The 25663-nt window shown below is 58.1% G+C and overlaps 3 protein-coding genes across 11 annotated transcripts in view; 2 read left to right on the top strand and 1 right to left on the bottom strand.

The window, feature by feature from the left end:
* The window catches only part of MINK1 (misshapen like kinase 1), a 50790-nt gene extending 30779 nt beyond the window's left edge, over positions 1–20011 (top strand). Inside the window, exons 2-34 of one of the 8 annotated variants that reach the window (XM_058559942.1) lie at positions 2092–2157; positions 3885–3941; positions 4030–4155; positions 6065–6175; positions 6600–6690; positions 7134–7264; positions 7583–7637; positions 7782–7860; positions 8107–8282; positions 8775–8844; positions 9222–9432; positions 11620–11736; positions 12212–12298; positions 12508–12729; positions 12939–13112; positions 13463–13723; positions 14168–14253; positions 14410–14520; positions 14663–14775; positions 15018–15106; positions 15336–15359; positions 15445–15608; positions 16056–16161; positions 16247–16384; positions 16566–16674; positions 17019–17186; positions 17293–17436; positions 17654–17788; positions 17987–18087; positions 18172–18321; positions 18404–18563; positions 18650–18789; positions 19168–20011. In XM_058559942.1, the coding sequence (XP_058415925.1) occupies positions 2092–2157; positions 3885–3941; positions 4030–4155; positions 6065–6175; positions 6600–6690; positions 7134–7264; positions 7583–7637; positions 7782–7860; positions 8107–8282; positions 8775–8844; positions 9222–9432; positions 11620–11736; positions 12212–12298; positions 12508–12729; positions 12939–13112; positions 13463–13723; positions 14168–14253; positions 14410–14520; positions 14663–14775; positions 15018–15106; positions 15336–15359; positions 15445–15608; positions 16056–16161; positions 16247–16384; positions 16566–16674; positions 17019–17186; positions 17293–17436; positions 17654–17788; positions 17987–18087; positions 18172–18321; positions 18404–18563; positions 18650–18789; positions 19168–19251 (4056 nt within the window). In that variant the 3' untranslated portion in view covers positions 19252–20011. The remainder of the gene's footprint in view (positions 1–2091; positions 2158–3884; positions 3942–4029; positions 4156–6064; positions 6176–6599; positions 6691–7133; positions 7265–7582; positions 7638–7781; positions 7861–8106; positions 8283–8774; positions 8845–9221; positions 9433–11619; positions 11737–12211; positions 12299–12507; positions 12730–12938; positions 13113–13462; positions 13724–14167; positions 14254–14409; positions 14521–14662; positions 14776–15017; positions 15107–15335; positions 15360–15444; positions 15609–16055; positions 16162–16246; positions 16385–16565; positions 16675–17018; positions 17187–17292; positions 17437–17653; positions 17789–17986; positions 18088–18171; positions 18322–18403; positions 18564–18649; positions 18790–19167) is intronic. The other 7 variants (XM_058559943.1, XM_058559945.1, XM_058559944.1 and 4 more) reach the window with 7 other exon arrangements.
* An 805-nt stretch (positions 20012–20816) lies between these two features.
* Positions 20817–25320, bottom strand: CHRNE (cholinergic receptor nicotinic epsilon subunit). Its single transcript, XM_058559456.1, has 12 exons — positions 25275–25320; positions 24869–25011; positions 24684–24728; positions 24462–24571; positions 24172–24327; positions 23792–23892; positions 23192–23392; positions 23001–23115; positions 21607–21721; positions 21352–21538; positions 21158–21264; positions 20817–21041 (listed from the first exon to the last, which is right to left on the bottom strand). Exons 1-12 carry the CDS (start codon positions 25318–25320, stop codon positions 20892–20894), a joined length of 1476 nt encoding a protein of 491 aa, XP_058415439.1. The 3' UTR covers positions 20817–20891.
* On the top strand, positions 21723–23110 carry C18H17orf107 (chromosome 18 C17orf107 homolog). 2 transcript variants are annotated; one of them, XM_058559950.1, is made up of 4 exons: positions 21723–21978; positions 22083–22292; positions 22384–22662; positions 22742–23110. In XM_058559950.1, the coding sequence occupies exons 1-4, from the start codon at positions 21913–21915 to the stop codon at positions 22841–22843; spliced, it is 657 nt and encodes a 218-aa protein (XP_058415933.1). In that variant the 5' UTR covers positions 21723–21912; the 3' UTR covers positions 22844–23110. The 2 variants fall into 2 exon arrangements, with proteins under 2 accessions (XP_058415933.1, XP_058415935.1); XM_058559952.1 differs by having other exon boundaries at positions 22384–22827.
* Positions 25321–25663: the final 343 nt, after the last annotated feature.

Raw genomic sequence — 25663 nt, forward strand, 5'->3', positions numbered from 1 at the left:
CAAATGTATCTTTCATCTCTCAGTGACGCCCAAATGTATCTTTCATCTCTCAGTGACACCCAAATGTATCTTTCATCTCTCAGTGACACCCAAATGTATAGGAAGGAGAAGGATTTGGAGCTAAGATTACAAAATAAAATCTATTTGTGCTGATTTGAGGAGATGGTGGTGTATCATTTATGACTCTAACAGGCCTGTCATATTTTACCCTCTTAGGTTAGGAGCATCCAGAAAATCATGACCCTAAGTCCTTTTTCCTGTCTCCATCCATCTCAGAAAGAACTAAGTTAGATGTAAGAAAGGACTTCCCAACAGTCCGAGTTAAGAGCCGTGAAATGGATGAGCCCATTTGGGGGAGATTGTTAGGGAGCTGTATTCCTTTTGAGTCTGGAATTGTAGATAGACAAGATGACTCCTTCCAGGTTCCTTGCAGCTCTCACATTCAGACAAACCTCTCATTAGCCCCACATTTCTCCATTTTCTCCTTTTCCTGTGGGGCCTGCTGTTTTTTTTTTTTTTTTAGACCTTCCGCTGGAGCTAAATAATTGAACATAGAACCACGAAATTCTTGGTCTGGTCAGCCCAGGCTCCTTGGGAGCACATGGAAGGAGCCCCTCTGCAACTTTGGTCAAGTCTGCCCCAGAGTGGGTTTGGGATGTCTTTTCAGGCTGCTGTGTGCCAGGTCCTGGGCTAGTGCTGCACACACTGGCGAGCAAGGAGGGTTCAGTCCCTTTCCTCTGGGAATGTACAGACAAGTAAATACACGGGTACAGTGCATGACGACACGTGCTGTGATAGGGGAGGGCCAGGGAGCCAGGGCACATTTCCAGTCCTCCTGTTCCCCCTCTGAGGAAATGGGCAAGGACAGCGTACAGTGAGGACTGGCTGGTGTCTCCCTGGTCTCCAGCACGCCCAAGTCATGTTCCGTTTGCTCACTGCAGTGGGTGGAGGGTGAAAGTTTCTTTTGGTTTGTTTGGTTTTGTTTTTTGTTTTTTTAGAAATCCTATATTGGTTTTCAAAATCAGGGAGAAAGGAGTTTTAGATTATATACTTTCAGGATTATCAGCACAGAGGCCTAAGCGTTACCTGGAGAGTTTGTTTCCTTGTGACATCCTCACTTTGTGCCTCCCCTCTCAGTCCTGCAGGTGGCGGGAGGGGGCCGCACCGTGAACCACCAGCCTGTTTTGCGGGAGGTGCGCTGTGCAGACTGGAGGCTGAGGCTCACTCTCAGCCTGCAGCTCCGCCTCCCCACCTCTCGCTCTCCCTCTCCCTCTCTCTGTCTCAAAAAGAAGTCGTGCCACAAGGGTGTGAGTGGCCTCCCAGCAGCTGTGCTGCTCAGCTGGCTGGCCTGCTCCTGGCCCGGCAGGCGATGACCCTCTTTGGAAGCTTTGTTTGAGCCCTTTGGGCCCTCTCCTCCTGGCACCGCTCGGCTCTGGGAAAGTGGGAACCGAAAGTTCTCCCTTCTCACCACCCCTCCCAGCGGCATCTCACTGTCACCTGCTCTCCTTCCCTCCCGGGTCCCTTCTACCCGCAAATGCCCCAAACCTTGGCCTGGAAGCCCTGGGTCTCAGGAGGACTGGGAAGAGGGGAAAAGGATAGAAGGATGGTGGCTCTCAAATTCCAGCACCTGCTAGCATTCCTCATCCCTGCTTTTAAAAAATAAAATAATAACAATGATAATTAACTTTTACTGCACACATGCTCTGTGCCAGGCACTGTCTTAAGCATTTTATGGGCATTGCCTCATTTCAAGTTGACACCAACCCCAGAGGATCCCCATTTAGCAGATAAGGCCACAGACTCTCAGAGTTCGTCAGTCACTCAGTTTTAAATCAGGAGCATGTCTGAAAAGCCAGCCGGGCTCTGACTTCTATTTGCTGTCACCTCCTTCTGACTTTTCCCCTAGGACACAAACTCTGAACCAATCCAGGAGAAGGGCAGCTAGCCATCAGGGTTCCTTGAAGCCCCCTTGTAATATACTATTTAGTCTTCACTTAGCTCCTGATTGAATAACCAACCCCAAGCTACATAATCCTGTTCTGAAGTCCTGACACCTTATTCCTTCTCTCTCCCTCGTCTCCCCTGCCCCAGGACCCTGCTGGAATCTTTGAGCTGGTGGAGGTGGTCGGCAATGGAACCTATGGACAGGTGTACAAGGTGAGACTCTGATGGCACAGAAGTGTGACCCTCTTCCATGGGGCCCTCTCAAGAGGGGTGGAAGAAGTGGGCCCCGGGTCTGGAGATTTGAGGGCGGGCTGTGGGAGATTGCAGAGGCTGGGGGCTGGGGAAAAGGGAGGGAGGATCTGGAGAGAGAGGAGAACACAAGTAATGAGGGAAGGAAGCAGCAAGAAGTGGGGTGTTTTTGCTGGCCTCTGCCTCTGGGTTTAGCACTAGTCCTGGGTGTGGCAGGAACAGATCTAGAGCTGGGTTGGGTGTGGAACAGCACATGTGAGGGCTGTGGGAAGGGTCTGGGGATGTGTGTGTGTCAGAGCTCACTGGGGAGTTCAGAACAGAGCTCAGGCCAAAGGTGCAGGTTTGGCTTCTCCCAAGACCACAGAGACCCACAGGACTTGGAGTTGGTGGGACCTCATGGGTGACCTGAGAGGGGAAGTGGTTTCTTGAGCTCCCACAGCTAGCCTGCAGCAGGGCTGGAGCCAGAGCTCAGGCCTTCTGCTTTTGAGGCTGCCTCTCCCACAGAAGTGGCATTTCCTCAGCCACTGATTGTAGCTTTTAGCCTGGCCAGCCCAGCCCTCTCACGTGGCCTCACCACTGGTCACACTTGGATGGGGGGAGGTGGCGACAGCAGAGAGATGTTCAAGGTGGATGCTGCCCCAGAGCTGGAGGCCCCCAGAGCACAAGCCATGCTTCTTCGTCTCCAGATACGATGCTGGGTCTTGTCACGAGTCTCCTCTGCATCTCAGGAGTCTGTGTGTCCTGGGTCATTGGCACCACCTGCCTTTCTCTTACCCTTCTTCCCTGTAAGCTTTGGGAAACAGGCACCCCCCTCCCCCTGTCTCTTGCCTAGTCGTTGCCATGGAAATAGTAGCACTGTGTTCTGTTTCTCTGGGCTTAGGGTCTTAAATGACTGTTGGGGATAAAAATAATGCATGGTTGGCAATACCCATGTCCATCTGCACCAGGGGCTACCTTCCTCCACCCTGCTCTTCCCCAGGAAGCCTTGGGCTTTCCTGTCCAAGCTTGAGATGGCTCCTAGGGATTCCAGAAGGATGAGGTAGGAGGAGGGGGAATGGCACGACATACTCTAGAAGGAGAAGTTTCTTTCCAGTAGCACTGGTGACAGGGCATTGACACGTGTCAGCCCTTCTGTGTTTCCCCTAGTTCCCTAAAATCTCAGCTGTCTTTTTTCTTTCCTGTCAACAATAATAAAAAGCCTTGGCGGGGGGTGATTCTGGGAAAGGCCTCCTGTCCAGAGAGGATGGGACGGAAAAGCACCGAGGCAGGTTATCTTGCACAGAAGATGCCAGAGAGGCAGAGCCTCTCCCTCCCCAGCCTCCTCCCCAGCTCCCTCCGCCTCCAGCCGAGGATGGAGACGGTACCCTTTGCTCCCCGCTCTAACTTTCAAACTGTAGGAAGTCCAAGCCCTAGAGGCTGGAGCAGAACATACATGTCTCTCACTCGTCTCTTCTGAGTGTTATATGGGAGGAGACCCTTCAGCCTTGTCAGGCTCAGTGCCTGGAATCCAGCCTCCATAGTTTTTCTGCAGCCCTCTGTCTACCCCTATGACCAACTGACAACCTGAGGTGTCTAGCCACCATGAGGAGTACTTTCTAAGACAAAACAGCCAAAAGGTGTGCCCTGTCCCGGAATCAACCCCCTCTGAGTGGAGACCCAGATCCCTCCATGCTCGGCTCTCTGTCCTGTAGGGTCGGCATGTCAAGACTGGGCAGCTGGCTGCCATCAAGGTCATGGATGTCACGGAGGTAGGGAGCGGCGCAGGCAGAGGGAGGGTGGGAGCACTGAGAAGGGGGTGAGGGAACTCTCAGGGCTCACTTGCTCCCATTCACCTAGGACGAGGAAGAAGAGATCAAACAGGAGATCAACATGTTGAAAAAATATTCTCACCACCGCAACATTGCCACGTACTATGGGGCTTTCATCAAGAAGAGCCCCCCTGGAAACGATGACCAGCTTTGGGTGAGAAGTGCCCTCGGCCTGCCCCTCTGCGGCTCCTTGCCCTGCCCTGGCTCCAGGCTGCTCTTTGGCACTCGGCGTCAGGGCCCAGTCTCCTCTTGCCAGCCCTCCCCTTCAGTCTACACAGCCTCTCCCGTGTCTGGATCCAGAGGGACCTCCTGACTCATACGGAGCCTCCCACACATTGCAGCCTCTTGTCCTCTGAGCGTTTTGGTGGCAGGGGTCTGGGGTTTGCCCCCACCTTTCCCCTGACCAGTACCTTACCCTGTGTCCAGCAGGCACTTAATAAGTAGTGAGCAATGGAATCCTAGCGAGGGCTGGAAGAGACCACAGGGAGGTTAGCCATCAGTTCTCCTGTCTGTGCACAGCTCCTGGGAAAGCAACAGACCAAAATATTTGTGGGTGGCCACAGGGCTCAGACCCCTCCCGACAGTGCACAAGCCCTTCTGGATGATGATTCTAACCAGAGCTTGCTGTAGCTCTTGGGCCTCCCCCAAATTCTCTCTTGGCAGAACATTCCTAAGAGTCATTGCCCTCCCTGGCCTGGCACTGGTGCCAGGCTGATTCCCCAGCCTCGCCCTTCCTGGTACTCAGCCCAGCCCCCAAGAGAGAGCAGCAGATAGCATGGCCATGGCTGTGGGGGATTTGGAGCTGTCTCCCCTCCCAGCAGTCTGCCAGACAAGTACTTATTGAGCACCTTCTGTGTACCCTGCACGGATAGGCATGTGTCATGGTCCCTGCCTCCAAGGCGCTTAGTCTTTTTGTGGACAGGTGTGTGCTTGCACACACACACACACACACACACACTCACACACTCGTACACACAAAGAAAGGGAGTAACATGCCAGGTAGGTTTACCTGCCAACTGTGTGGTGGGAGATCATCCAGGACTAGAGGCTAGGTGTGTGTGACTGGGCGCCCCCTTCTGGACCTGTTGGACACCGTCCTCCCCTTCTCCCACTGTGCTCTGCTGTCGGAGGGGGAGGCCTATGCAAAGGGCTTTTATTATTGCCTGTGCAAATATGCGTATCTCGTCCAGCCTTTTTCTGCCTTGGATGAGGCTTTTAGAAAATGTACAGTGAAAACATTTGGACAGGCATACTCATCCCAGGGGACTGATTTGTCCCTGCCTCTGGCTCTCAGTGGTTCTTCCCTTGAGGTGCTATCTCCCGGCCTTGGCGCAGCCTCTGTGTGCTGTTTCTGCTGCAGTCTCACACCAGGTTCGTCCTGCAGCAATCTGTAGCCCCGTACCCTGTCTCGGCCTCCTGCAGACCTGTGGAATTGCTGATTCTTAGCCCCTTTCTTGCCTCTGGGTCAGGTGTTGGCAAACTTTTTCTGTGAAGGGCCAGATAGTACATATTTGGGGCTTTGTGGGTCGTAAAGTCCCTGTCTCAACTACTCACTTGAGCTGCTGCACCATGAAAGCAGCTGTGGATAATACATAAATGAATGGGCGTCAATGTATCCCCCAAAACCTTTATGTAGGATACTAAAATTTTAATTTCATATGATTCTTCTTTTCATTTTTTCCAACCTTTAAAAAGTGTAAATACCATGCTTAGCTCACTGGTGTATTTTGCCGACCCCTGAGATTATGGGTCCCCATGAGGATCTGATGAAAGCATTGGACCCTTCCCCAGGGAAAACGCACATACCTACATCGTTTCGCCTACAATTTCAGGGAATTTTTGGGCTCCTATTCTGGACCCAGACCGTCTCCCTCAGCCCCACCTGCCCTGTTTTTCCCCTTTCTCTCCTAACTCTGGAATTTCTGTGGCCTTCGTGAGGGGTCTCGAGGCCCCTGCTCTCCAGCTCATACCCGAGGCCTCTGGTCCTCCTCCAGAGGGCTGCCCAGGGAAGGAGGCCTTGCCTGACTGGTGCTTTTCTTTCCGGTGCCTCCCTGGGACCATAGCTGGTAATGGAGTTTTGTGGTGCTGGTTCTGTGACGGACCTGGTAAAGAACACAAAAGGGAACGCCCTGAAGGAGGACTGTATCGCCTACATCTGCAGGGAGATTCTCCGGGTGAGCGCCAGGCCCCTCCCTTGCCGCCTCCTGGGCCACCCCTGGCTGGAGCTTCTCCCTAGACACGGATCCTCCCCATGTTGGGGGGGATGGAACTGTGCCTCTTCAAGGAGCAAATGGCCTGATGGGGATGGGGAGGAGACAGAGTCCTGACCTTGGGGAACCCTCAGGCTGTTGGAGGAGACAAGTGCCTCTGTTTCTAGGCTCTGCCACTTCTCTACGTGCAGCCCTCAGCTGGTGGGAATTCACTGGAGCCTCCACTCTGAGGAAGCTCCCCACGACAGCTCTGCCTCTTCTTGGGCTGCTCCTTCAGCTCAGCCTCGTCCAGCCTGATGGCTCCTCCTCCCCTGGGCTCAGGTCCATGGCCTTGCTCTTTGCTACCCCCTCCAACACCAAGACTAATTTCCCCCACTCTCCTGCCCAGGGTCTGGCCCATCTCCACGCCCACAAGGTGATCCACCGAGACATCAAGGGGCAGAACGTGCTGCTGACAGAGAATGCCGAGGTCAAGCTGGGTACGCTGACTCCGGCGGAGGCAGATGGGCCCTCACTTCAGGATGGAATGAGAGGCCCCTTGATTCCTCTGGTGCCTCAAGTCTGACTACCTGTCTGCTTGCTCCTCCCCTTCCTGTCTCCTCCCCTGGGGTGCCCTGCCTCCTGCTGAAAATCACTCTAGTTTTTTCCCTGCCACCTTTATGACCCAGGGGCTTTGCAGGTCCCTCTGGGAAGAGGGGATATTTTTGACCCCTCCTGCCTGGGGTGCTGTCCCTTGGTCCTTTTCCCTTGGTTTTTCCCCAAGACACAGGAAGACTAGGTCAGGTTCTTCAGGATGTTGATGGGGTGGAAGAGGTGCTGAGGAGTGTGTGGGCAGGGCAAGGACCCCTGCTGCCCTTGGGCACGCACGTGCCGGGCTAAGACAAGGGGAGCAGACGTGACCCCTCCCTCCATGTCTTCCCAGTGGATTTTGGGGTGAGCGCTCAGCTGGACCGCACTGTGGGCAGGCGGAACACTTTCATTGGGACCCCCTACTGGATGGCTCCGGAGGTCATCGCCTGTGATGAGAACCCTGACGCCACTTACGATTACAGGGTATGGAGCAGAAAGCAGGGAGCATGGAGGCAGCCAAGAGCAGAAAGTGAGATGGGGGTGATGGGTAGACTGAAAATATCGGGGGTTTGGGCAGGTTGGGGAAGAAAATGAAGGTCTAATGGCATGTTAGCAGTGAGGGGTTGTGGCAAGGAAAGGACGGATGGGAGGACTGGGTGAGTTGGAGGATGGTGCAGAGTTGGAGGAGAGGGGCCTCAGGAAGGAGTGTGGACCAGGACATGGTCCTGAAGAGGCCGAGGATGGTGGGTGAAGCAAGTTGTTGGGAACATTCACATGTCCCTTCTTCTCTCCCCTCTGTAGAGTGACATTTGGTCCCTAGGAATCACAGCCATTGAGATGGCAGAGGGAGCCCCCCGTAAGTGTGCAGTCTGGGAGAGAAGGGACGGCCCAGGAAGTGGCTGTAGGGAGGAGGGGGGTCAGCGGAGGTCATGGTGAGAAGGGCTCCTTTAGGCTCTCGGCATTGGCAGAAGGGACCGATGGTATGTCTTCTGTGTGCCAGCTCTGTGTGACATGCACCCCATGCGAGCCCTCTTCCTCATCCCTCGGAACCCACCACCCAGGCTCAAGTCCAAGAAATGGTAGGTCTCTGGGGGTTTGGTGTCCAGGAAGGAAGGTCTCTGGATAAGGCCACCCTGCCTTAACTTGGGCCAGGCTTGGGTCTCACCAGAGAAGAGGTGTTGGGGAGGTAGCGGGGTGCCTGGTGTTAGGATATGGACAAGACAGGAGGGAGGTCAAGGTGGCTTTTGGATGAATGATCCCCGCTCTTCCTCCTGTAACCTCTCTTTTCTGAGGGGTCCCTCTCTGTGCGCCACCATTGTTTTCAGGTCTAAGAAGTTCATCGACTTCATTGACACGTGTCTCATCAAGACTTACCTGAGCCGCCCACCAACAGAGCAGCTGCTGAAGTTCCCCTTCATCCGTGACCAGCCCACGGAGCGGCAGGTCCGCATCCAGCTCAAGGACCACATCGATCGATCCCGGAAGAAGCGAGGCGAGAAGGGTCAGTGGGCAAGGAGGGAGGTGGCAGGTCTCAGACACTTTGGCCCCTGCTCCTCTTCACCAGCCCTGGCTCCCCCTGATTCCCCTTCAGGCTCTCCTCTGAGGCAGGCCCAGCTCTCCCTGTCCAAGGAGCCCTCCTTTCCCAAACTTCCAGCCCCAGAGGGGTGTTTCCTCTTTACCACCTGATCCAAGCCAGCCTTCAAATGAGGGTCCCCTTTTATGTCCTTACAGAAGCTTCATGTTGAGCACATGCGTGTCTGAGTGCACGCACACATTCTACCACATCCTGCTTACTATGGGGTCTGATCCCCACCTCTGTCCAGGCTCAAACCTGGGACTCACCAGCACCCCATTGCTCCAAGGAGGGGGCTGGGGACCCCGGTGTGTGGCCATCCAGACAGACCTTATAGGTTGTCCCCATCTAAGGTTTCCCTAGCCCAGGGTGGGGTCTGGGGCACTGGGTGGAGACACAGCAGTGATCTCCCCTCTGCAGAGGAGACAGAATACGAGTACAGCGGCAGCGAAGAGGAAGATGACAGCCATGGAGAGGAAGGAGAGCCAAGGTGGGCTTGGCAGGCGGAGGTCGAGGGCCATCACTTACTGTCTGAGGGGACAAAGTGGTCCTTGGCTTGGGACACTCAGTCTGGGGGTGGTGGGCACAGACAGGTAGAGACCCATAAAACCAAATCCCTGAGTGCTGAGAAGACGTGGAACAAATGGATGAACAAGAGGTGGGGCGAGGGTAATGCAGGGCTGCAGGCTGGGATATTAAAGGAGGACAGGGCCCAAGCCTGGGCAGGGGGGCGGGCAGATCCTGGTCACCTGGAGTGACCCGAGGCAGACTGGTCCAGGTAAAGTGCCCACTCAGGCGGCTCCCCCGGGATGAGAGTGGAAAACAGCAGGATTCTGGCCCCGACCTCCGGTGTGCACCCTGACCCAGCTCCATCATGAACGTGCCTGGGGAGTCGACCCTGCGCAGGGAATTTCTCCGGCTCCAGCAGGAGAATAAGAGCAACTCAGAGGCTTTAAAGCAGCAGCAGCAGCTGCAGCAGCAGCAACAGCGAGACCCCGAGGCACACATCAAACACCTCCTGCACCAGCGGCAGCGGCGCATCGAGGAGCAGAAGGAGGAGCGGCGGCGCGTTGAGGAGGTGGGGCTGTCCCCCTGTCCCTGTCCCCTCCCTGCTTCCTCAGGGCAGTGGGGACGACAGGAGCGCCGGGGCTTCCCCAGCCCTTTCCTTCAGGCTGTGTGCAAAGGCTCTGTCCTGTGTTAGAGGCCAGCCCTGGGTACACTGTCCCCGCCCAGCCCTGTGTGGATGGCTGTGCCCTTAGCGTCCCCCCAGTGCAGAGCCATTTCTGAAAAGCCATGCTGGTTCCCCACAGACCAGACTGTCCCGTCCTTGTTTGCCTCTCAGCCTCGGCTCCGGGTTGTGTCTGGCTCCCCTTACCTTAAATCTTGGGAGCTGGGGTCTGTGTACAAACACCTCAGTCCCCTGGGCATCGGCTCTCCACAGCTGTCTGGTCTGAACATGGAGAATGTCTTCCTTTTACTTTTGGTTGTTTGGGCTCAGATTTGCTGGAAAGTACAGCCTTGTCAATCAGACTAATTAGAGGTGGGTGGGAGAAATTCATTTTAATTAGTAGAGAATCTTATTTTTAAATAGCTGCAGTTTGCTTTTCTTATCATCTATTCAAAATATGTGTGTATCTGTATATATACATGTTTAAATGTATTTATTTATTTTGCAGGGGAGCATGGTGGGGAGGGAGAGGTATAGATTGCTTAAAATATTGCCTTAAATGATGGGATTTTTGTTAAAACAATTACATGATTTCAAAACTTAAGAAGAGCAGGGCTTAACAAAAAATTACCTGAATAATAGGAGATAGACGGAAGCCTCCACACTGTCCATGTACCTCTCCCCAGAGCAGGCCTGTGTTTGTTGAACAAAAATTAATTTGCAGGGGCCGGCGCAGTGGTGTAGTGGTTAAGTTCGTGCACTCTGCTTTGGTGGCCTGGGGTTCGCAGGTTCGGATCCTAGGCATGGACCTACACGCTGCTTATCAAGCCACACTGTGGCAGGTGTCCCACATACAAAATAGAGGAAGATGGGCACAGACGTTAGCTCAGGGACAATCTTCCTCACCAAAAAAATAATAATAATAATTTTCAGGAAAGCCTGCTACAAGAGTTGTTGTTAGTGCCGAGGAGTCAAGTTTGAATCCTAGTGATCCTGTGGACAGCAGAGCAGAACCCTGCTTGGTCTTTTTGTGCCATCCTCTCACCTTCTGGTGCTAGATTAGATAATAGCCAGTTTTTTCAGAAGTGGGTGGCCAATTCCCTCTTCCTAGTCTGTCTTACTCTGGAAGCTCCACTGAAACCTGTCCACCATAGGTGGCCCTGCTGTTACGTGAAATGCTGGTGGCATAGCTTTCAGCATCACAGCAACATGCAGCCGCCACGGTATGACAACTGACGGATGGGTGGTTTGGTTCCCTGACCAGGAAGTGCATCTGGGCTGAGGTAGTGAGACCGCTGAATCTTAACCACTAGACCACCAGGGCTGTCTTGCTACAGGAGAGCCTAGTGCAAATCCTTTTAATAAATACTGTTTTCAGGTAACAAAGAACAGAAAATCGTGTCTACCAAAGTGTTTCCTGGAGCAGGTCTGCCAGATTCTCACTGTAGAGCTAGGAACAGCAGAGTTCTCCCAACTGTAATGGGCCCGTAGGAGTTGTGCTTTTTTTCTTTTTTTTTTTTTTTTGCGGACTCTTTGGTCAGAAAGATTGTGAAAATAAAGCGCAACCGGGCTACTGCTGTTTGCCCAAGAGTGGGCCAAGTCCCAGTCCTCTGAGTAGCTTTCTGTGCCCTGGCACCTGGTGCCCTCTTGTGGCCTAAGGCTATCACTACAGTCCACTCTATTTGGACTCCCAGGCAGAGGTTGACTTAAGAGGCCAGGAGAAGTGGCGGGGGCGGGGTGCGGTTGTTGACTTTTGTTTTTGTTGGTTTGTTCTGTGGAGGAGTGGACAGGGGAAGGTATTATCCAATCTGGCCCACTCCAAGGGCAGAAGTCAGCCTCTCGTCCCAAGCCGGCAGCTATGTTAGACAGCAATTTTTCCCAAGCCAAGCCCCTGTGGGCTCTTGCGTAGGGGCAGGTAGCTTTGCAGAAACAGGTTGAAGCCCTTCTCACTCACCACCATCCCTAGTGAGGAGACCTGCGCATGCTGTCCAGGAGGGACCCCCTTCCAGGAGGCACAGAAGTGGGCTGGGACCCCCTTGCAGGGCTGTGCTGAGTGTCTGGTACAGTCCCCAAGACCACACCTCTCTTCACCCACAGCAACAGCGGCGGGAGCGGGAGCAGCGGAAGCTGCAGGAGAAAGAGCAGCAGCGGCGGCTGGAGGACATGCAGGCCCTGCGGCGCGAGGAGGAGCGGCGGCAGGCGGAGCGCGAGCAGGTACAGCGCCCCCAGCACACACCGCACACACCCCTTCCCTCCTCTGGCCTCTCCTCCTGCTCCTGCTGCCTGCCTCGCCTGCTCCCCAACACCCTTCCCCCTTCTTTCCCTACCCCTAGATTCCTCCTATCTTTTCCAGCTTCACTCTTTCTCTCTGTTTTCTCCCACCCTTCAACCCCCAACCCTGGCTCCTGCCCTCCTCCTGTCTCTGTGCCTTCATTCCCCATCTCTTTGCCTCGTCCCTGACTCCTCTCTCCTGCACCTTCCCTCGTGGGTCCTCCGCCCTGGCTTCCTCCTCATTCCCTGCCCTTGGCGGGCTCATCCCACCCTGTGCTCTCTATTACTCTTCCCCGCTCTCCTCATCCTCACCCCACTGATCCCTTCCTCTTCCTCCAACTCCTTTGCCGCCGCCGCCGCCCCTCCTCCGCCTCTCCCTCTTTCCCTGCCCTTTGCCCCCCACCCCCCGCCCCCCCAGGAATATATCCGTCACAGGCTAGAGGAGGAGCAGCGACAGCTCGAGATCCTTCAGCAACAGCTGCTCCAGGAACAGGCCCTACTGCTGGTAACGGGGTCCCCTAGCTTCCTCTGGGAAGATGCATACTCAGAGCTTCTCTGCTGGAATGGGATGGGGACACTTCAGGGGAAGGGCTTCACCCAAGCATCAAGGGAAGACGTCTCCTCTCTAGGCAGTTGGAGGAAAGAAAGGGCATGCCTGCTCTGACTTCCAGGGCCGCACCCTGCTGAGCCCTGTCTCCCTACCCTTGGGCCCAGGAATACAAGCGGAAGCAGCTGGAGGAGCAGCGGCAGTCGGAGCGTCTCCAGAGGCAGCTGCAGCAGGAGCATGCCTACCTCAAGTCCCTGCAGCAGCAGCAGCAGCAGCAGCTTCAGAAGCAGCAGCAGCAGCAGCAGCAAATCCTGCCCGGGGACAGGAAGCCCCTGTATCATTATGGTCGGGGCATTAACCCCGCCGACAAACCAGCCTGGGCCCGAGAGGTACTCACTGCCTCCTTTGCCGCCTAAGACTCCATCCTCCCCGCCCCACTGCCTGAGGCCTGATAGCTGCAGAGCTGCTCCGCACTGGCGGGCCCTGAGGAGGGAAGGGGGCACAGGCCGGAGGGCTGGAGCAGTGGGGTAGGTGGGGACCTAAATTTTGAGAACAGGGAAGCAAAAGCTGGCCTGGTTGGCGTCCTCTCACACCACAGGTAGAAGAGAGAACGAGGATGAACAAGCAGCAGAACTCTCCCTTGGCCAAGACCAAGCCAAGCAGCACAGGGCCTGAGCCACCCGTCCCCCAGGCCTCCCCTGGGCCCCCAGGACCCCTTTCCCAAACTCCTCCTATGCAGAGGCCGGTGGAGCCCCAGGAGGGACCGCACAAGGTGAGTCTCTCCCTGTTCCTGTCCTAACACAGACATGGGGAGCCTCACTGTGTGTGCGCAGGTACACACACGTGCACACATGTGTGCACACACATGCACACGCACACACCCTTAGCCGGGGGTCGTAGACCTCAGGATACTTTGGCAGAGCAGAGACGGTCACCTGCTTGCTGCTGCACGTGTCTGTTCCTACGTCTTACCTGTTCTCGGGCTCTAGGAGCCTCTTTCCTTCCATGGATGATGGGAAACCAGAAGCTTTACCTGCCCCTTCCTCCCAGCCCAGGCCCCAGCTCCCAGGTGGGGATGTGCCACAGAGCAGGCAGCCCACCCTCCCTGGTCTCTCCCCGCAGAGCCTGGTGGCACACCGGGTCCCACTGAAGCCATATGCAGCGCCTGTACCCCGATCCCAGTCCCTGCAGGACCAGCCCACCCGAAACCTGGCTGCCTTCCCAGCCTCCCACGACCCCGACCCTGCTGTGCCCACACCCACTGCCACGCCCAGCGCCCGAGGAGCTGTCATCCGCCAGAATTCAGACCCCACCTCTGAAGGGCCTGGCCCCAGCCCGACCCCCCCAGCCTGGGTCCGGCCGGATAATGAGGCCCCACCCAAGGTAAAGATAGCCCTTTGGGACCAGGAAAGAGCAGAGAAATAGTAAGGGAGGAAGAGGAGGGCTAGTGGAGGAGCAGGCAGATGGAGATGGGTTCAGAGTTGGAAGGAAAGAGAAGGGTGAGGCGTCCGCCGTGGCCTCTGTCCCGCAGGGCTTACCTTTACTCTGGGGGTCCGGCGGCACATGGGTGTGTGGAGGTGATCCCAGCGGTGAGTGTGGGAGGGGGAGAATGCCAGGCTGTTCGGGAAGCGCTAAAGGGCAGACTCTCTCGGTTACGATCCCAGCCCTACGACCTTGCACAAAGTCGTCAGCTTCCCTGACTTCAGTTTGCTTCTCCATAAAAGCCAGGGAGAGCATGTGTCAGAGTCACAGTGAGAACAGAATGTCTGTGGGGTGCCCAGCACCGTGCCAGCACAAAGCACGCTGACTCCTTTCTTCTCTCCTCAGGTGCCTCAGAGGACCTCATCTATTGCCACTGCCCTTAACACCAGTGGGGCCGGAGGATCCCGGCCGGTTCAGGCTGTCCGTGCCAGGTAACACCTGAGTGGAGTCGGTGGCAGCCTAGGGAGTGGGGCGGGGGGCAGAGGGGAGTTTGCCAGGTTACCCACTTAGGGGAGGGCAAGCCCCAACCCAGTCACCTCAGCCCGCTCCCTGCCCCCGCCCCCGGCACCCCTGTGCTCCCTCCACAGACCTCGCAGCAACTCCGCCTGGCAAATCTATCTGCAAAGGCGGGCAGAGCGGGGCACCCCCAAGCCTCCAGGGCCCCCTGCTCAGCCCCCTGGCCCGCCCAACGCCTGTAGGTAATGGAGTTGTCCCCACCCTCACTTCCACCCTCACTTCTGCCACCTGCTTCCCCTGGTGATGGCTCCTTCTGCGGTGCAGCTCAGCACCCCGGGGAGGGGAACACCCTGTCTCCTGACCCTGCCTCTGCTCCTCCCACAGTAACCCTGACCTCAGAAGGAGTGACCCTGGCTGGGAGCGATCGGACAGTGTCCTCCCAGCCTCTCACGGGCATCTCCCTCAGGCTGGCTCGCTGGAGCGGAACCGTGTGGGAGGTACGTGAGCCAGGTTGGAGCAGCCTGCTCTGGGGCCTGGACACAGTCGCCATCAGGATGGACCCTGCCTTTGGCAGCTTTGGACTGAGACACCCTCAGGGACAGGGTGGGGACCAGGCTGGGTATGGAGTGTGGCACTAAGCTCTGGGGCTCACGCCTGAGGGGTCAGCCCAGGGTGTGGGCTTGAGGCCATCCCTGTCGAGGTGTCAGTGACCTCCTTTCTCCTACCCTGCCATATCCAGCCTCCTCCAAATTGGACAGCTCCCCAGTCCTCTCCCCTGGGAACAAAGCCAAGCCTGATGACCACCGTTCACGGCCAGGCCGGCCAGCAGTAAGTCATGGGGTGGCAGCCGTGGTCCTGCCTTCTCCTGGTTGGGGGTTAAGGGCCGGATGTGGAGCCTCTCCAGCCCCCAGGAGCTGGGTGCTAGGGGCCGGGCTTTCATTAATCTTGGTGAGGGAGGGGCCGCAGGATAAGGGAATGGCACTTCTCAGTTACTAACCTCTCTCAACTTCTCTCTTGCCTCTCCTGGCTGCCTGCCTTCCCCTGTGGCCCTTCCCAGAGCTATAAGCGAGCCATTGGTGAGGTTAGTGAGAAGGGGCCTGCTTGCGGGAGCCCTTCCTGTTACCTTGCCCCTTCCCCTCCCTCCTCACACTGCTCCTCCCCTTCAGGATTTTGTGTTGCTGAAAGAGCGAACGCTGGATGAGGCCCCCCGGCCTCCCAAGAAGGCTATGGACTACTCATCGTCCAGTGAGGAGGTGGAGAGCAGTGAGGACGAGGAGGAGGAAAGCAATGGCGAACCGTCAGAGGGGAGCAGAGATACCCCTGGGGCCCGGTATGGGGGCATCCTGGGGACAGGGGTGCTCCCACATCAGAGGCGCCGGGACAGACAGGATGCAGGCAGGAGGGGAGGGGATGAGGCTCTGGGGCAAGTCTCAGGGAAAGTGGTTCACCTTTTCCCAGAGTGGGGAACCCTGGCTGTCACTGCTGGTCAGGTCTTCCTCCTATTCCCTAGAGAATGGAGTACAGGGGCTGGTGTTCTCGTCTCTCTTTCACTGTCTGTCAGTTGGGGGTGAGCCTCTTCTGGTGCCTCTGCAGCCAGCCTTCCCCCGTGCCAAGCACGGAACACGCAGCAGTGGGGCAGAGGCTGCTCAGTGAGGGCTGAGCGTGTGGGGTTTGAATGGAGACTGAAAGCGCTGGTCCTCCCGCTCTGTCCGCCCCCTGTGGCACTTGTGTGGTGGGCAGGGCCTGGAGGGCCTCCTGACCTTCCTCTCTGCCGTAGCAGCGATGGAGACACAGACAGCGTCAGCACCATGGTCGTCCACGACGTGGAGGAGATAGCTGGGACCCAGACCCCCTACGGGGGCGGCACCATGGTGGTGCAGCGCGTGAGTGGGCCCCCCATTCTTCCCATTGCCTGCCGTGCACCCTCCTTGGCCCTGGCACTGGCCCCCCTTCCCTCTGTTCCTTTAGACTCCTGAAGAGGAGCGAAGCCTGCTGCACGCCGATAGCAACGGCTACACAAACCTGCCGGACGTGGTCCAGCCCAGCCACTCGCCCACCGAGAGCAGTAAGGGTCAAAGCCCTCCCTCGAAGGATGGAGGCAGTGATGTAAGTGGGTGGAGAGAGGAGAGCGTTGGCAGCGGGCAGGGGTTCTGAGGGGTATTGGGACGGAGGGGCCACTGCAGTGGGCAGTGCAGAGTACCCGGGAGCTGGTTGACCAGGGTTCCAGTGGGAGGGCCATGGGCTGGGGTCTCATGTGTTTGCCTGACTGCTGCCCCCACCCCCGCAGTACCAGTCTCGTGGGCTGGTAAAGGCCCCTGGCAAGAGCTCCTTCACGATGTTTGTGGACCTAGGGATCTACCAGCCTGGAGGCAGTGGGGACACCATCCCCATCACAGGTGAGGATGGGAGAACAGGTCTGCCATGAGGCCTGGGGAGGGGCACAGCTTGACGAAGCAGAGTCACCGCCTTCCCTTTGGCCTGAGCACTTGCCCTGGCCCAGAGGCAGCAAGGGCTTCTGGCCTCATTGACCCAAGAGGAAAACTGCACAGAGCGGCCCAGGACCTGAGTGACAGGATGAGGACTTGGCCAGGGCTTTGGGCTCTATTTCTGCTCCTCCATGTACCCTCTCCATTCTCCAGTCTTGCCCTTTCCTTCTGAGTGTTCAGAGGAGCCAAGACCAAATGTGGAGAGTCAGGTACGCAGCCCACCTGCTTACCCTCTCCTCTCCTCTTCCCGGCAGCCCTAGTGGGTGGAGAGGGCAGTCGGCTCGATCAGCTGCAGTATGATGTGCGGAAAGGCTCTGTGGTCAACGTGAACCCCACCAACACCCGGGCCCACAGTGAAACCCCCGAGATTCGGAAGTACAAGAAGCGCTTCAATTCCGAGATCCTCTGTGCGGCCCTTTGGGGTAATCCAGGGCCGGGAAGGAAAAGAGGGGTGTGGTGTGCTCCTGTGCTCCTGGTCAGGTGAGGGCCTGGCTCTGCCTCTCATCTGCCCAAGGGCTCCTATTGCAGGGGTCAACCTGCTGGTGGGCACCGAGAACGGGCTGATGCTGCTGGACCGAAGTGGGCAGGGCAAGGTGTACGGACTCATCGGGCGGCGACGCTTCCAGCAAATGGATGTGCTGGAAGGGCTCAACTTGCTCATCACCATCTCAGGTACGCGTGTGGAGTGCGGGCCGGGGGCAGGGCGGGGAGGAGGGAGCTCAGCTCCTCGGCTCTCTGTCACCATCTTCAGCCTGGGAGGCGGGCAACCTTGGTCCAGGAGCCGGAAGGTGGGGCCACACTTTCTCAGCCCTTGTGGTATGCAGATAAAGGATGGTGGGGAGGCAGAAACTGGACCTCCGATGAGGGAGTGTGTGTGTCCGCTCCTCAGGGAAAAGGAACAAACTGCGGGTGTATTACCTGTCCTGGCTCCGGAACAAGATTCTGCACAATGACCCAGAAGTGGAGAAGAAGCAGGGCTGGACCACCGTGGGGGACATGGAGGGCTGCGGGCACTACCGTGTTGGTGAGGAGGTCACAACAGGGCGACCAGGGCACGTTTGTTTGTGAGAAGAGAGAAACAGGGGCCTGGGCTTAACAGCTAAGAAAGCCTTGAAGCTAGAGACTTGGGGCCTGGGCTTGGGGCTGTAGTGACAGACCTGTGGGAGGGGGCCAGCAGCCCAAGAAAGGAAGTCCCTGCATCCCTCTTCTTTGCTGCTCCTAGTGAAATACGAACGCATTAAGTTCCTGGTCATCGCCCTGAAGAACTCCGTGGAGGTGTATGCCTGGGCTCCCAAACCCTACCACAAATTCATGGCCTTCAAGGTAATCCCAGCCTCAGCACCTCCAGTACTGCTCCAAGGTCCAGCTCCTCCACCTGTGTCCCCTGAGCCCTTCTCTCCTCCACAGTCCTTTGCTGACCTCCCTCACCGCCCTCTGCTGGTTGACCTGACGGTAGAGGAGGGACAGCGGCTCAAGGTCATCTATGGCTCCAGCGCCGGCTTCCATGCTGTGGATGTCGACTCGGGGAACAGCTATGACATCTACATCCCTGTGCATGTATGCTTTGTGGGGCTGCTGGCAGAGTGGGACCACTAGTCTGGGCCCCAGATGTGGGGACTCCAGCCTACCTTCTCCCCAGATCCAGAGCCAGATCACGCCCCATGCCATCATCTTCCTCCCCAACACCGACGGCATGGAGATGCTACTGTGCTACGAGGACGAGGGCGTCTACGTCAACACATACGGGCGGATCATTAAGGATGTGGTGCTGCAGTGGGGAGAGATGCCCACTTCTGTAGGTGAGTGAGGCGCCTGCCCCCCACACCACGTGTCCTCCAGCTGGCCCACAGCCCACTCACTGCCCCTCAACTCCCTTCTCCCACAGCCTATATCTGCTCCAACCAGATAATGGGCTGGGGTGAGAAAGCCATTGAGATCCGCTCCGTGGAGACAGGCCACCTGGACGGAGTCTTCATGCACAAACGAGCCCAGAGGCTCAAGTTCCTGTGTGAGCGGAATGACAAGGTGGGAGGGCCCTGGAAAGGCCCGGGCCCCTGTACTGGGCTGGCTCGCATGACCTCAGGACCCCAGACAGAGTTGGGGTAGGGGATGGTTGCGGAGTCTTCCTGAAAGAGGCACCCTCGGGGAGCACAGCATGCAGTCACAGCCTGCCCATCCCTCCTCTTCAGTTTCTGAGAACTCTCCAGATTGCTTCACCCACTGTGTCTGCCAGCTACCCTCTTCCTCAGGCATTTCTGCCTTTCCTTTCAGAGGGGGGATGCGGGGGCACTCGGAGAGACTAAATTCTGCAGCTTCTCTCTGTCTCTTTCCCCCTCTCCCCATCTCCCAGTTAATTGAGACCCCACTCCATCCCTTAGTGACTTCTTCTCCTACCCCACGCAGGTGTTTTTTGCCTCAGTCCGCTCTGGGGGCAGCAGCCAAGTTTACTTCATGACTCTGAACCGTAACTGCATCATGAACTGGTGACGGGGCCCTGGACTGGGGCTGGCCCACATGGACCCACCTCTCCCCCACAGCCAGACTTCCCAGGCCGCCCTTGTTTCCCCTCCCTGGGCTTTTGCTTTTACTGGTTTGATTCACTGGAGCCTGCTGGGAACGTGACCTCTGACCCTGATGCTTTTGTGATCACGTGACCATCCTCTTCCCCGACATGTTCTCTCCCCAAAACTGTGCCTGTCCCAACTTCTGGGGAGAGGCACAGCTTCCCCTTACCAGGAATTGAGTGGGCCTAGCCCCACCCCCCCTTTTCTCCATTTAAAAGGAGAGTGCTTGGGGCTTGGACCCCGAACCCCACTGCTGCTGACTGGGCAGGGCCCTGGGCCCCTTTATTTGCACGTCAGGGGAGCCGGCTCCCCCCTTGAATGTACCAGACCCTGGGGGGGGTCACTGGGCCCTAGGTTTTAGGGGGGTCACCAGCCACTCCAGGGGCAGGGACCATTTCCTCATTTTCTGAAAGCACTTTAATGATTCCCCTCCCCTCAAACCCCAGGGAATGGAGGGGGGACCCCGCCAGCCAAAACATTTCCCCCTTTCCAACCCCCATCTCTTCTGGCCTCTGCCCTTCCCTGGTGGAGGGAGGGAGCAGGGAGCTCCCAACCTCTACACCCCCTTGCTTGCATCTGTATATAGTGTGAGCAGCAAGTAGCCCTGTCCCCTCCCCACCCCACCCCTCCTCAATGTAGTGGCCTTGGATATCCCATTTGTTAATAAAGACAATTCAACCAGCTCCCACCATTTCAGGCCCCATTTTATTCTCTGTTTTCTCTTACGGTCCTTACATACTAGCCAGGGCAAGCCAGCAGAGCTGGGATGAAGGGGGCGAGGTGGGGTGGAATCTGCAATGAGTGAGTCTTGCTGGGGAGGGCAGTGCTGGGCCAAGAAAACCTGGAAGAAATGACTGAGGGAGGTCCAGGGCCTCAGCCTTAAACCTCTGGGCCTGGGGGCTGGCCTGTGGCTTAGCGGTTAAGTGCCCAGACTCTGCTACTGGCAGCCGGGGTTCGGATCCTGGGCGCGCACCGACGCACCGCTTCTTCGGCCATGCTGAGGCCGCGTCCCACATACAGCAACTAGCAGGATGTGCACTATGACGTACAACTATCTACTGGGGCTTTGGGGAGAAAAAAGGAAGAAGAAAAAAAACCTGTGGGCCTGTGGGGGATCTGCACGGAGGGCATTTGTTCCCTACCCACTCCAGTAGGGTCCGGCCAGAGAGGGACCCGGCTTCCTGGTTCCAGCCTCCCTATGTGCCAGTCCTGCAAAGGGGTGTCTTCTGTTTGGCTATCAGATGAATAAAAATAGCTTAGAAGCTCCTAGGGCTAGAGGGTCACATGGGGCTGGGGCCTGAGAAGAACTGGCAGGTCAGCAAGGCTGACTCGAGAGTGATCTTGCTTTCTGGAGGACTGGTACCCCCTCCTGATTCCTGCTTGGTGGCCAGACCTACATACATGTGCACAGACAACTCTTCTTGGGAAGTTTGCAAAATACAGATTTATTATTGGCAGTGGGAAAGAATCATAATACAGCAGTGGCAGCAACTTTTTTTCAAAATCGATTTCCTCCTGGAGATGGGTGGGAAGGTTGAAGTCAGTGTGGCTAGGGGCTCCAGTCTACATACACGGCGGGTAGGGCAGTTCCGGCACTTGGTTGAAGTAACCCCCGAGGAAGATGAGGCTGGAGCCCACGCTGAAGAGCACCAGAGCGGCCCAGAAGCAGATGTTGTCAAGGGCCTTCCCCATGCACACCCAGTCGGACACCTCCTGGGGAAGGACGGGCAAGAGCTGAGTCCCTACAGGCTGCAGAAGCCGGCCGCACGAGGGGGCGGGGGAGGGGGCCTCTGAGGCGCCCCACCCCGCCTCTCTGGCTCCTGCCCCACCTCGCCGGTGGCCTCCTGGTCTCTCGTGCTCTCGGCCACAAAGTTCACGGCATCCACACAGCAGCGGATCTCGGGGGCAGCGGCGCTCAGGTTCTGGCAGAGGGCAGCTAGTGGGGGCAACCCCAGGGGCGGGTTATTAGGAGCCTCCCCCGCTGCAGGCGCCCCCATTGGCCCGCCCGGGCTACTCTGCTCACCGCTCCAGGTCCCGTGCCTGTACCGCTGCCCCTCAAACACGAGCTCGCTCCGCGGCTTTTTTAGTATCAGCTCCTCCGCGCGGAGCAGGATGCCCACGGACGACGCCCGCCTTGGGGGCGAGGCGGCCCGGGGGTCCTCGGGGAGTGCGCCGGATCCCAGGAGGCGCGGCAGCAGCTCCAACAAGACCTGGGGGCGGGGCGGGGATTAGCCCGAAGCCCCGCCTCCCACCCCCGAGACGCCCACCCGGTGCTTACGTGGCGCAGCCGCGGGGACATGGTGTGAGTGGTGGGGGTCCGCAAAGACACATTGAGCACGATGACGCAATTCACGACAATGAGCGTGGCAACAACCATGACGAAGATGAGGAACCTGAGGAACCCGGAGTGCGTGACGTCACAGCCTCACTACTTCCCCGGAGCCACAAAGGGCGCCGCTCCTCCTCTGACCTCACAAACACACCTCTCCGTAAGGGGTGGGGTTACGGCCCTTAGGGGCCCATCCCTTGCGGGGCCAGACGCGTCCCCTGGCCCTTCTCCCCCTCCTACCTCACGGTGGCAGCCATGAAGGGGACCCCCAGCTCCCTGGAAACTCTGCTGTGGGTCTACCGCTGCCACAGCTCCACGGAGGTGAGGATACCTCAATGCCCCCCGGAAGGGTAGCACCTCGAGACCCTCTGGCAAAGTCTTCAGCGCCGTGACCCCTGCCCTATGACCCGATGCTCCTTCTACAGGTGGCCCTCCAGCCCCCGCTTCTATCTTCCCTGGAACTCGCTGTGGCCGCAGCCCATGAATATCTGGAGCAGAGGTTCAGAGAGCTGAAATCCCTGGAGCCACAGAAGCCAAAGGAGCCGAAGAAGCCGCCCGTCCCGCAGCCCACCCTGGGGCTAGTGCTCAGAGAAGCCGCGGCCAGCATCATGAGCTTCGGCGCCACCTTGTTAGAGGTAGGGCGCCGGGGGGCGGGGGGGAAGGGGAGATCGGGCAGCGGGAGCAGGGACCTCTGCATCCCCACTGACTCCTGCACCCCGTCTGCAGATCGCAGCCCTGTGGCTGCAGCAGGAGGTGCGGCGACTGGACGGCGGCAACGGCGGCCCGAGCCCAGGCCCAGAGGCCGGGGATCCGGGTGGAGCGCTGGCCCGGGTAGCCCAGGCCGCGGGGCAGGGGGCTCGGCAGGCGGGGGCTGCCGCGGGCGCGAGCGCCCGGCTCCTCCTCCAGGGGACGTGGCTGTGCCTGTGTGGACGGGGTCTGCAGGGGTCCGCCTCGTTCCTGCAACAGTGGCGACGCCAGCTGGGCCTCGGAACCCCCGGGGAACCGGTGAGTTCGGGATGGGGGGTGAGTTGGGGGCCAGAGGCGGCGGGGCTGGGGAAGCACTGAGCCGGCTCGCCCCCAACAGAGATACTCAGGAGACCTCAAAGTGGCGTCCAGTAGCAGTGCGGAGGACGGGGGACCAGAGAATCCACCACCGTCCCACCCCACCCCGCGTCCAAGTAAATAAAGCCCAGGAGCCGACCAGCCAGCCACGGCTGCTCCCCGAGTCGTTTGTTTGACCCCGCCCTCCCCGCGGCGACCCTCCTGGCTCCGCCCCGTTGGCTCCGCCCTTCAGGCTGGGCACGCCTCCACGTGGGCACCGCCGGGACCCACTCTGCGCTCACCTGCCCAGCAGCGGCACGCTCAGAGACGTCTCTGGGGTTTTCTGGGCAATTAGGAACAGGAAGACGGTCTGGGCAAGCAGGACGTTGATGGAGACCGTGCATTTCTGGCCGCCGGCTAGAGGGAGCGCCGGGTGAGAGCAGGCCCCGCCCCCAGGAGCGAGCCCGGGGTTAGGGTCGGGGCGCCTCCCTACCCTGCGCCGGCAGGAAGTAGGCGAGCAGCACTAAGCCCGAGATGAGCACGCAGGGCACGATGATGTTAATAACGTAGAAGAGCGGCTTCCGGCGAATGATGAGCGTGTAGATGACGTCAGTGTCCCCCGGGCCATCAGCGGCGCCACCGTCCTGGCGGCGGATCACCCCAGGGCAAAAGTCGATGGCCCACTCGCCGTTCTCTGCAGGACGGAAGGTGCGGTCAGCCCGCCCTCGGGGGTGGGTCGCCCTGCCCTGCTCTCCGGCCCCACAGCAGACCGCAGGGTAACTTCGGGCCCGAGGAGAGGATGCAGCTGTCTGGACTAGGGTGGGCGGGGCAGATGATCTGGACTGTTCGTGTCATGGGCCGTCAGATGAGCGCAATTCGGGCAGAAAGGGCCATTCCTGGTGAGGGTACGAACGACCACAAGCGAGGAAGCAGGACTAGTCTGACAGTCGAGAATGGTTTCAGGAAAGGGGCAAGTTCAAGCCCGGTTGCCCAAGTCAATCCCCTGTATCGATGGTCTGGGCAACCCCACTCTGCAAATGTCCTCTCCGGACCCCGTCTAGAAGCAGGTTTTTCAGAGCAGAAAGGGCCTCACCAGTATAGGCCTCGGTGTCGATTTCGATCTTGCTGATGGTCTCGCCGTCATCGCCCACGGCAAAGACGAACTCCACCTCTTCGGCATTGTACGTCTGAGAGCTGCAGAGCCAGGGCCGGGGCCCCCACCCCAGAAGCTCGGACCGGAGCCCTGGCAGGGGCATAACGCTCCACCCCGTTACCCAGGCCCCGCCTCCACCCCTGTTTCCACCTTACTTCTAACCGGCTCGAGCGGCCCCACCCCATTCAAAAGCATGGCTCCGCCCCCAGCACAAAGTCCCGTCCCCGGGCTAGAGTTCCCCATCTGGCCCCGCCCCTGCTCCATAATCCCATAATCCCATAATCCCATAACACTCCGGGCCTCTGAGAAACTCTTCCCACCGGAAAACGAGCGAGCAGTTCTGCCAGTCGAAGGGGAAGTAAGTGACCTCTACGGCGCAGGAGCTGCGGTAGATGGCTGGGGGCAACCAGCTCACGTAGCCGCCGGCGTAGACCAGCACGTTGGCGTCGTAGGCCACACCGAACTGGCCGTCAATACTGTGGGCTCGGGGAAACCCAGCGTTTGCGGAGGCCTGCGGCCCCCTCGCCCTCCAAGCAACCTGCCTCCCCAACCAGTTCCAGCCCAGACCCCCCCAGGCCTCAGCTTCCCTCCAGTCCGGCCCAGTCCTCACTTGTTTTCCAGCACAATCTCTGGTAGCCATACGAGTTCTGAAGGGACTCGCAGGGTTTCTATGCCCCCAAAGTCGTCCTTGCTGTAGTTGAGTCGGTAATCTTGCCAATCCTAAGGGGACGGAGGACGTGTGCCCTGCATTTCCCACCGGGTGCCCGCGAGGAGTTTGGGAGGAAGGGGTCCCCTGGACAGGGCCTTTCGCTGTTCCCCAGATTTGACTCACGATTCCAATCCAAACGCTGGTGGTGAGGGTCTCCTCTTTCTCGTTCTGCAAATGGAAGATCAGGATGATTGAAGTGGAATTTCAGGGCCAGAAGTGAGTTTTGGGACAGAGCTCAGCGATTGGGGCCGGAAGTGGGATTTTAGGCGCAGAGATGGAGCTTTGGGGTGGGGGTGGAGGTATCTTACCAGTGAGATGAGATTGGTCAGGGTGACCTTGAGGGTGATGGTGACGGTATCCTCAGGCCCCTTCACTGGCCGGCTTTCTGGGTCATAGTTGTCAAAGAGATGGTGATAAAGACGCAGCTCCTCGTTCTTCCCCTCGCCTCTGCCTGGGGATGGGGTCAAGCAGTGGGGTCGCTGGAGATGAAGAGGCTACGGGGCCTCTCCTCTCTGCCTCCTCTAGGTTGGCGCAGACTCTGCGTGTCTGTCTCTGAGGCTGTGTATTTTTCCATGTGTGTCTCCTGAATTAGTGACATTGTGCCTGGGAACCAAATATCGCCTCAGTCTACATCTTGGTCTCTGTCTTTTTCCTGTCCCTTTTTGTCAGTATCTTTGTGAATGTCTGCCCACCTCCCCTGACCCCTGTCCATACCAAGGAGCTGCAAGACCAGCAGGGCGCCGAGCAGAGCCCCTGCCATCCTGCTGTCTGGTCCTCGCATTATTCTGAGCTTTAACAGGCTTGCAGGGTGCATGAGTGAGGGGGAGGAGGGTGTTAGTTCCGGGCCGAGTTAGGGGACTGTCACCTAATCCTCTTCCCACCCCTACTGCAGCCAGGAACATCTTGGCTGCTTCCAGAGGCAGCTGCCCCATCCTGTGTTCCCTGCCCCCGCCCCATCCCAGTATCCTTTGCCTGGCCTTCGGCCAGCTCCCCAGCCACAGACCCGATCCTCTCATGACTGGAGCAGCCCTGATGCAGGTGGACAGGTCCTTTAAGGGCCTGGCAGCGGGGGATGGGGGGCCCTGCTTTGAACATGCACTGGT

This window comes from Diceros bicornis, chromosome 18 (genome assembly GCF_020826845.1).
Source record: "Diceros bicornis minor isolate mBicDic1 chromosome 18, mDicBic1.mat.cur, whole genome shotgun sequence".
NCBI classification, from domain to species: Eukaryota; Metazoa; Chordata; class Mammalia; order Perissodactyla; family Rhinocerotidae; genus Diceros; species Diceros bicornis.